Source organism: Saccostrea cucullata, unplaced genomic scaffold (assembly GCF_032062105.1).
Source record: "Saccostrea cucullata isolate Sc308-1 unplaced genomic scaffold, CSIRO_AGI_Scuc_v1 ctg10147, whole genome shotgun sequence".
Lineage (NCBI taxonomy): Eukaryota > Metazoa > Mollusca > Bivalvia > Ostreida > Ostreidae > Saccostrea > Saccostrea cuccullata.
Window position 1 is genome coordinate 8,291 of NW_026924733.1, and position 11,203 is coordinate 19,493.

Genomic DNA, 11,203 nt, shown 5'->3' on the forward strand with positions numbered 1-11,203 from the left:
AATCCGCATTTTATCCAAATTGAAAATCTGTAGATCCCTAAAACAGGGTTGCTATATCCCTGCAACTTTCAATCAAAATACGTACATTTTATGTTTCGAATGCATTTTTTTCAATCTGTTTAAACACATAGGAAATGTTAAATGTTAGTAGACTGATAAAGGTTTTAAAAACCATATTCTATACGCCTATACTCTAACATAATATAATATACACCTAGCTTTAGATATATTTAATAGATATCGATGTGACTGCGTTTCTGGATTTAATGATATGAACTGTACAAACAGTGAGTAAGTGAATTTAACAAAACTATTCATAAGGTAAAATGTATACCATAAAACGTAAAATTTAATAATAACTTAGCGATGATAATATAAAACGAGTATTCAAATATCTAAAATCCTTTAAAAAAAATGAATTCATCTTGAGACATCATGGAATATCTAATATGAAAACAAAGATGATATGTTAAATGTTACATTGGAATTAATGTATGAAATGTTGTTTTTTTTAGGAAATATCTGAAGCATTTTGTTAATCATTAATATTTTAACCTCTTCGGGTATTTTTTTTTCATTATCGTTCCTTATTTACAAATTTCTTGCATTAAATATTTACAGATATTGATGAATGTGTTGAAAATCCATGTCAGAACAATGGAACATGCCTTGATCTGATCAATAATTACGAATGTAACTGTGTTGCAGGATTCAATGACACTAACCGTACATACACTAAGAGTATAAGAGATCAAGAAACACGGTTTTTCTAAGGAAAGATTGCTTCTTTAAAGAGATATCTTTTAAGATTTATTGACGATATATTAAAATCTTTGTTTTCAAAGTTCAATCTTTTTGTAAATATAAAAGAATGTCTCTTCATACTATCGTGCAAAAGTCTACGATATTTTGTCATGAATGGAGTGAAGCAATTACAATATAGAGGGAGAAAAAAATGTTATTCACAAGTATTTTGCTCATTAAGAAATTTTTTTACCAGTAGGAAAGGATATAATGAAATTTTCAGTACTGTGCTTTGCATTCATTAAAGTTTCCTACTGTCACAACCGAAATGTTTTTGTCTTAAATAAAAAAAAAACCGTTGCTATTTTCATCTTTCTTCCAGAATTTTTACTATAACCTCATGTCTACCATTTCTTCCTTTGACGTCATCTCACCAAACCCTTGTTACTCTTGTCTACTTTCTGATGTTCCTTGAAATTCTCTGACTTTCCTGTCTTTTCACTGATATCAATTTCCCTTGACTGAAACCCCGATGACCCTAAACTTGATTAGTCAAAACTTCCTTTTTTTCTTAACTAGGGTCACGTGATGTACCTTCGTGAAAGCCTGTCCCTGTAGTGAAATAAATTAACAATCAAATTGCAAAACATTGAATATTCTGTATTTTAATTTCCTGTCTTTTGCTGTATATTTTACAGATATTAATGAGTGTGGTGGAAATCCTTGTCAAAACAATGGAACATGCGTGGACCTCATCAATGATTACAATTGCAGTTGTGAGGCAGGATTTAATGGAACAATCTGTGAAGAGAGTACGTAAATTTTTGAAATTAAGACAACTGATTCTATTCATCTAATTTCAGATAACACAACACTGTAAATTGTTTATTCATCAAGAGATATTTTTAAATTTGTATACCGGTGTATTATTTTGGAATGCTTATGCTTCAGAACATTTAATATCCTTTGAAATAAGAGAGAGAGAGAAACGTTTGAATAAAAGAAGTTTTTACAGATATTGATGAATGTTCTGATAGTCCTTGTCAGAACAATGGAACGTGTGTGGACCTCATCAATGGGTATGAGTGTAACTGTTTTCCTGGATTTAATGGAACCAATTGCGAAGAGGGTAAATAAATCAAAATAATATTAAAGTACGATTTATCAAACCATTTTCAGAATTAGTCACACTTAACCTAGAGTATTTTTTACAGATATTGATGAATGTGCTGAAAATCCATGTCAGAACAATGGAACATGCCTTGATCTCATCAATGATTACCAATGTAACTGTGCTGCAGGATTCAATGACACTAATTGTACAAACAGTAAGTGTATAAAAGAGAATAATAAATAATACATTTTGGATAGTTAAACCATTTGAATGATATTTTCTTAAAGCTCATTAAGACAGGGCAATCTTTGAAGATGTGTCGCACACTTCCGACTTACTGTCAAAAAATCTTGTTAGACCTGCAAGAACAAGACATTTTTTTAAAATATCTCTTTAAATTTCACATTGATACTGAAATTTTCTTGGACAAAAAATCCCCCAACCCACATATCAAGGCTTCAAGCCTGAGTTGGGAGAGAGAGAGATTAAACAGTCATATTTTGTCTAATAACATATCTAAAATTTTCAACCTTCAATCTAGCCTTCAGTCTTACAATTGCTTAGCAAGAAGGTCTCACAAGTGTTCACCTACAGTGCCACTTTGAAATTTTCATGAAAAGTAAAAGGAAAGGAATGCTGTTTACAAAAAAATCAATGTTAATAAGTTGGATATAAAAATAAGAATTTATCTCATTCATAAAAGAGAATCCTTAAAAATTTCACTACTGTTCTTTGCATTCATAAAAGTATAAATTTTTGACTAACTTGCTCTGCACCTGATACTGTTGACAAGAAAATTACATACTGTATACTCTATAGCAACCATGGAATATTCTCTTTTTCAAAGTCATCTCTTATATACATGATATTCATTACAGATATTGATGAATGTTCAGAAAGTTCGTGTCTAAACAATGCAACATGTGTGGATCTCATCAATGATTACAACTGCAGTTGTGTTGCAGGATTTAATGGAACAAACTGTGAGGAGAGTAAGTAAATTAATGAACCTAAGAAAAATGAAACTTTAGATCACACAGATATCACAACTCTGAAAATTATGATACGTCAATGCTTAAGAACATTGGTTATCCTTTGTACAAGTGAAAGTTGGGATTACAAGAAAGACGTTTTTACAGATATTGATGAATGCGCCAATAGTCCTTGTCAGAACAATGGAACATGTTCGGATCTTATCAATGGTTATGAGTGTAGCTGTGTTCCTGGATATAATGGAACCAATTGCGAGGAAGGTAAGTCAAATGATATGAAATGACGGTGAATAAAACTAGTAAAAATCAGTTCATTTTCAAAGTCTCGTGATCTTTTTATAATCCTTTGCCAGTGGTGAAAGAAGTTACCGATCCAATTGCAAACAATCCCTTGAAAGTTTTAGAAATTCTTTACCAGTAGTGAATGAAATGACTGATTCGATTCAATATTGCAAACCACTGAATATTCTTTATCTCTTAATCATATCTTATGCATTTCATTTGTAACAGATATCGATGAATGTGCAGAAAATCCTTGTCAAAACAATGCAACATGTGTGGACCTCATCAATGATTACAACTGCAGTTGTGTTGCAGGATTCAATGGAACAAACTGTGAGGAGAGTAAGTAAATTAATGAACCTAAGACAAAATGAAACTTGAGATCACATTTTAGATATCACAACTCTGCGAATTCTGATACATCAATGTTTAGGAACATTGGTTATCCTTTGTATAAGTGAAAGTTGGGATTACATGAAAGACTTTTTTACAGATATTGATGAATGCACCAATAGTCCTTGTCAGAACAATGGAACATGTGCGGATCTCACCAATGGTTATGAGTGTAGCTGTGCTTCTGGATTTAATGGAACCAATTGCGAGGAAGGTAAGTCAATGAAAATGATATGAAATGACGGTGAATAAAACTAGTTTAAAATCAGTTATGCTTAACAAAGAGCATCTGTTACAGATATTGATGAATGTGCTGAAAATCCATGTCAGAACAATGGGACATGCCTTGATCTCATCAATGATTACCAATGTTACTGTGCTGCAGGATTCAATGACACTAATTGTACAAACAGTGAGTATATATAACCAAGCATGTTTTTTTTATTTCAAGGAAATGTTGACTTTTTCTGGAAGATATATTTTATCTTTTAGAGTTCATTCAAGTTATACTAGTATCTTAATCCTAATCTCAGATATCTTGAAGTCTGACGTCTTACACCAGTCTGTGTATTCCACCACAGACAAAGATAATCTAAAAGTATTCTCCCCATTGACGTACCTTGACCTAATCCCTGTTTAACCTGACCACTTTCTGGCGTCCCCTGAATTATCCGTCTATTCCTGAACATCTCCTGACAATATCCTTTACGACACTACTCTCACTTAGTCATTACTTGAGATTTTTCTTGATCAATATCATAACGTGATCCAACATCTGATGTTTTGGAGGGCCGTGTTTGCTTTGCTCCCATTTTGTATTGTTTTACGGACTTGTGATCTTGAATACTGTTCGATATCTCCATATGTTCCATGAAAGAAGTCTTTATCAGTCGTGCAATCCATTTCTTCCGGGCTTGAAAACTACACACCTTCATTTTCAAAGTCTCGTGATCTTTTTATAATCCTTTGCCAGTGGTGAAAGAAGTTACCGATTAAATTGCAAACAATCCCTTGAAAGTTTTAGAAATTCTTTACCAGTAGTGAATGAAATGACTGATTCGATTCAATATTGCAAACCACTGAATATTCTTTATCTCTTAATCCTATCTTATGCATTTCATTTTAACAGATATCGATGAATGTGCAGAAAATCCTTGTCAAAACAATGCAACATGTGTGGACCTCATCAATGATTACAACTGCAGTTGTGTTGCAGGATTCAATGGAACAAACTGTGAGGAGAGTAAGTAAATTAATGAACCTAAGACAAAATAAAACTTGAGATCACATTTTAGATATCACAACTCTGCGAATTCTAATACATCATTGCTTAGGAACATTGGTTATCCTTTGTATAAGTGAAAGTTGGGATTACATGAAAGACTTTTTTACAGATATTGATGAATGCACCAATAGTCCTTGTCAGAACAATGGAACATGTGCGGACCTCATCAATGGTTATGAGTGTAGCTGTGCTCCTGGATTTAATGGAACCAATTGCGAGGAGGGTAAGTCAATGAAAATGATATGAAATGACGGTGAATAAAACTAGTTTAAAATCAGTTATGCTTAGCAAAGAGCATCTGTTACAGATATTGATGAATGTGCTGAAAATCCATGTCAGAACAATGGGACATGCCTTGATCTCATCAATGATTACCAATGTTACTGTGCTGCAGGATTCAATGACACTAATTGTACAAACAGTGAGTATATATAACCAAGCATGTTTTTTTTATTTCAAGGAAATGTTGACTTTTTCTGGAAGATATATTTTATCTTTTAGAGTTCATTCAAGTTATACTAGTATTTTAATCCTAATCTCAGATATCTTGAAGTCTGACGTCTTACACCAGTCTGTGTATTCCACCACAGACAAAGATAATCTAAAAGTATTCTCCCCATTGACGTACCTTGACCTAATCCCTGTTTAACCTGACCACTTTCTGGCGTCCCCTGAATTATCCGTCTATTCCTGAACATCTCCTGACAATATCCTTTACGACACTACTCTCACTTAGTCATTACTTGAGATTTTTCTTGATCAATATCATAACGTGATCCAACATCTGATGTTTTGGAGGGCCGTGTTTGCTTTGCTCCCATTTTGTATTGTTTTACGGACTTGTGATCTTGAATACTGTTCGTTATCTCCATATGTTCCATGAAAGAAGTCTTTATCAGTCGTGCAATCCATTTCTTTCGGGCTTGAAAACTACACACCTTCATTTTCAAAGTCTCGTGATCTTTTTATAATCCTTTGCCAGTGGTGAAAGAAGTTACCGATTAAATTGCAAACAATCCCTTGAAAGTTTTAGAAATTCTTTACCAGTAGTGAATGAAATGACTGATTCGATTCAATATTGCAAACCACTGAATATTCTTTATCTCTTAATCCTATCTTATGCATTTCATTTTAACAGATATCGATGAATGTGCAGAAAATCCTTGTCAAAACAATGCAACATGTGTGGACCTCATCAATGATTACAACTGCAGTTGTGTTGCAGGATTCAATGGAACAAACTGTGAGGAGAGTAAGTAAATTAATGAACCTAAGACAAAATAAAACTTGAGATCACATTTTAGATATCACAACTCTGCGAATTCTAATACATCAATGCTTAGGAACATTGGTTATCCTTTGTATAAGTGAAAGTTGGGATTACATGAAAGACTTTTTTACAGATATTGATGAATGCACCAATAGTCCTTGTCAGAACAATGGAACATGTGCGGACCTCATCAATGGTTATGTGTGTAGCTGTGCTCCTGGATTTAATGGAACCAATTGCGAGGAGGGTAAGTCAATGAAAATGATATGAAATGACGGTGAATAAAACTAGTTTAAAATCAGTTATGCTTAGCAAAGAGCATCTGTTACAGATATTGATGAATGTGCTGAAAATCCATGTCAGAACAATGGGACATGCCTTGATCTCATCAATGATTACCAATGTTACTGTGCTGCAGGATTCAATGACACTAATTGTACAAACAGTGAGTATATATAACCAAACATGTTTTTTTTTTTATTTCAAGGAAATGTTGACTTTTTCTGGAAGATATATTTTATCTTTTAGAGTTCATTCAAGTTATACTAGTATTTTAATCCTAATCTCAGATATCTTGAAGTCTGACGTCTTACACCAGTCTGTGTATTCCACCACAGACAAAGATAATCTAAAAGTATTCTCCCCATTGACGCGCCTTGACCTAATCCCTGTTTAACCTGACCACTTTCTGGCGTCCCCTGAATTATCCGTCTATTCCTGAACATCTCCTGACAATATCCTTTACGACACTGCTCTCACTTAGTCATTACTTGAGATTTTTCTTGATCAATATCATAACGTGATCCAACATCTGATGTTTTGGAGGGCCGTGTTTGCTTTGCTCCCATTTTGTATTGTTTTACGGACTTGTGATCTTGAATACTGTTCGTTATCTCCATATGTTCCATAAAAGAAATCTTTTTCAGTCATGCAGTTAATTTCTTCCGGGCTTGAAAACTACACACCTTCATTTTCAAAGTCTCGTGATCATTTTAAAATCCTTTGCCAGTGGTGAAATAAGTTACCGATCCAATTGCAAACTATCACTTGAAAATTTTAGAAATTCTTTACCAGTAGTGAATGAAATGACTGATTCGACTCAATATTGCAAAGCATTGAATATTCTTTATCTCTTAATCCTATCTTATGCATTTCATTTGTTACAGATATAGATGAATGTGCAGAAAATCCTTGTCAAAACAATGCAACATGTGTGGACCTCATCAATGATTACAACTGCAGTTGTGTTGCAGGATTCAATGGAACAAACTGTGAGGAGAGTAAGTAAATTAATGAACCTAAGACAAATGAAACTTTAGATAACATTTTAGATATCACAACTCTGCGAATTCTGAAACGTCAATGCTTAAGAACATTGGCTATCCTTTGTATAAGTGAAAGTTGGGATTACATGAAAGACTTTTTTGACAGATATTGATGAATGCGCCGATAGTCCTTGTCAGAACAATGGAACATGTGCGGATCTCATCAATGATTATGAGTGTAGCTGTGCTCCAGGATTTAATGGAACCAATTGCGAGGAAGGTAAGTCAATGAAAATGATATGAAATGACGGTGAATAAAACTAGTTTAAAATCAGTTATGCTTAACAAAGAGCATCTGTTACAGATATTGATGAATGTGCTGAAAATCCATGTCAGAACAATGGGACATGCCTTGATCTCATCAATGATTACCAATGTAACTGTGCTGCAGGATTTAATGACACTAATTGTACAAACAGTGAGTATATATAACAAAGCATGTTTTTTATTTCAAGGAAATGTTGATTTTTTCTGGAAGATATATTTTATCTTTTAGACTTCATTCAAGTTACACTAGTATTTTAATATTTATCTCAGAACTCTTGAAGTCTGAAGACTCATACCAGTCTATGTATTCTACCACGAACAAAGATATTTTGAAAGTATTATACACTTTGACGTGCCTTGACCTAACCCCTGTTTAACCTGACCCCTTTCTGGTGTCCCCTGAATTATCCGTCTGCTCCTTAATATCTCCTGACAATATCCTTAACGATACTGCTCTCACCTCACTCACTCATTACTCGAGATTTTTCTTGATCAATATCATGACCTGATCCCACATCTGATGTTTTGGAGGGCCGTGTTTGCTGTGCTCCCATTTCGTATTGTTTTACTGACTTTTGATCTTGAATACTGTTCGTTATCTCCATATGTTCCATGAAAGAAGTCTTTTTCAGTGGTGCAATCAATTTCTTCCGGGCTTGAGAACTACACACCTTCATTTTCAAAGTCTCGTGAACATTTTAAAATCCTTTGCCAGTGCTGAAATAGATTACCGATCTCCAGTTGCAAACCATCACATGAAAGTTTTAGAAACCCCTTACCAGTAGTGAATGAAATGACTGATTCTGTCCAATATTGCAAACCATTGAATACTCTCTATCTCTAGATCATATCTTATGCATTTTATTTGTAACAGATATGGATGAATGTGCAGAAAATCCTTGTCAAAACAATGCAACATGTGAGGACCTCATCAATGATTACAACTGCACTTGTGAGGCAGGATTTAATGGAACAAACTGTGAGGAGAGTAAGTAAATCAATGAACCTTAGACAAATGAAACTATTGTTCACATTTTAGATTTTACATGGCTGTCAATTTTCTGTTTAATAACAAAACTTTTTGATAATATAATAAAGTGAAATACGTAGTTATAAATCTACTTGTCAGCAACAGAACACGTAATATCCTTTTTTGAGAGGTATAAACGTAAGAAAAAATTCTTACAGATATTGATGAATGTGCTGAAAATCCATGTCAGAACAACGGGACATGCCTTGATCTCATCAATGATTACCAGTGTAACTGTGCTGCGGGATTCAATGACACTAATTGTACAAATGGTAAGATTTTTAAAATAAAGAGTAAAACTTTACTCAAAATTGCCCCCCAAAAAATTCTTGTAATATCTCCTTATAGATTATAATATTGTGCAACGAAATTTATCTTGCAAATACTTAGAATACGGACTTTCGGGAAAATTCTTATGATTTAATTGTATAGATGTCGATGAGTGCGCTTCATTGCCTTGTCAGAACAATGGAACCTGTGTTGACTTGGTCAATGAGTACGAATGTCAGTGTGATGTTGAATTCAATGGTACAGATTGCTCTACAAGTAGGTGGAATAGCAGGATTTTTACTTTTAAAAATTTTAAGAATGCAAATATAATTGATACCGTATATTTAAATTTATTCTTATCAGCCGAATGAAATGTATTTGAGTACTATCCTCATCATTTGCACCTCAAATATGTTTTTGAATGACAACTTCAAAATATGTTTCTCTTTTGGGGATTTTTTTGACCATTTTACATTTTTTTTTTTCTGAAGAATCAAATTTAATGAAATATAAGCTTGTCTTGAATCTTGATGTAACAACGACAGCAAATCTGAGCATAGAAGAAGATTATAACAAAGTAAAGAATAAAGTTCAAGAAGCGGTTGGTATTTTTGTCTCTTTTGAATTTTTTTTGAACGAATTATTTAACATTATTTTTATAACAAACATTCATCTTATTATATTTTATAGTTAACTGATGTTTACAGTAAAAGAATCGTTGGATCAAAAGTCATAATAAAAAGCATGAGGTATGTTTGTAAAGCAGTATGTTTTTATTTGTTTTTTTTTTCAAAATGTGTATATATGAAAGGATGTGGTATTTATCCCCACCCCACAATGGTATTGTTATTTAAAATTACACAGTAAAAGCTATAAGTTATAACGCAGTCACTGTGACCTATGGAATTACTTCCCTATATCCGTAATTGTGGCAGAGGTGACAAGAGGTTTTTTTTTGGATGAACTCTTAGATCATTCTGAAAGATACTCAAAAAACTGGGGCCAAGTAAGGGTCTTACCCTATCTTGTCCTTTGAAATTTTAGACGAAACTATGTCCATTCCCCTTTAAAAACATTTATATTTATATATTTTTTCGTTCCGAATATTTTATATAAGACATCATATGTTTATTTAAAAGAAAGGGAAGCTTAATTGTTGACTTTGACCTCGTCATACCAGACAGCCCAACATCAAAAGTACTCGTCGTTGACACCGTGTACAAGCTTGTGAATGGTCTAGTATTTGTCAACTTCTCGGGAGAAATAGTCACCATTACCAGTGCTACAATACAGCATTCAACATACGGAGAGAGTAATAAGTTTTATACAGTGTTTTCAATACACATTTTTACAGTGGGAAAGAGTTTTTTCTTGATAAAATCTTCTTAACTTGATTCACCTCTTACATCATCAAATTTATATGATACATGCGTACAACTGTTATCTATTTAATTAACTTTGAACATACTTACGATATAGATGTTGATTCTGTTCCTTTGTAGTTATTATCACAAACTCATCTGATGGATGCGCTGTTGTGAACTCACAAGGAGCATGTGATGTAGGATATAGTTGTCAAGAATTTATCAATCATACAGTGGCTTGCATGTACGTATATGTTTACACAATGTTTTTTGTATTTCTCTTTACTTCTTCATCAATTATGCAAAGTTTACTAATTAGTTAAAATCATTATGATAAAACAAACCTTATGAATTTCGAAGAAAACAGAACTGGACTTATATCCCCCTTTGCAGAGCTGAGACAAATGAAAGTATGTTGCATTTATTTGAGAAAAAATGAACAAATTATTCATTAATCTTTTTAATTTGCGTTTCAGTCCCATCATTAGTAAGTATAAATGTTTTCTTTACTTTTATTTATGCAGAAAGGATGCTGTGATAAATGTTTTATCTGAAGTATTCTATTAATGAAAAATTGAAACAAAATAAAGAATTATGTAATTCAGCTTTTAATCATTTTATTTTGTTTTCCTTATTATGTTATTATTTAATTTGATAATGTTTTGTAAAGATGAGTGAAAGAGTGTGAATGTTTTATATTTGTTATATGTTCATTTCTGTTTGTTTATTTTTGAAATTCTATACATGTTATTATATGTTGAATAATAAGTTATTGTTTAATTATTTCTATTTATTTGTACATGCATAATACCTATAACTTTAACCATGTTAACGGGAGATTAATATTTTTTTCTTATTTCAGATTGT

At 32.7% G+C, this 11,203-nt stretch overlaps 1 protein-coding gene across 1 annotated transcript; it reads left to right on the plus strand.

The window, feature by feature from the left end:
• Positions 1–249: 249 nt before the first annotated feature.
• LOC134267158 (fibropellin-1-like) lies at positions 250–10,533 on the plus strand (the record flags this gene model as incomplete). Its single annotated transcript, XM_062749379.1, has 21 exons — positions 250–287; positions 1,443–1,556; positions 1,760–1,873; positions 1,959–2,072; positions 3,824–3,937; positions 4,655–4,768; positions 4,920–5,033; positions 5,118–5,231; positions 5,949–6,062; positions 6,214–6,327; positions 6,412–6,525; positions 7,247–7,360; positions 7,512–7,625; positions 7,710–7,823; positions 8,547–8,660; positions 8,861–8,974; positions 9,135–9,248; positions 9,464–9,573; positions 9,663–9,721; positions 10,112–10,284; positions 10,475–10,533. Coding segments are annotated over exons 1-21 (2,241 nt in total), but the record flags the coding sequence as incomplete, so codon positions are not given.
• Positions 10,534–11,203: the final 670 nt, after the last annotated feature.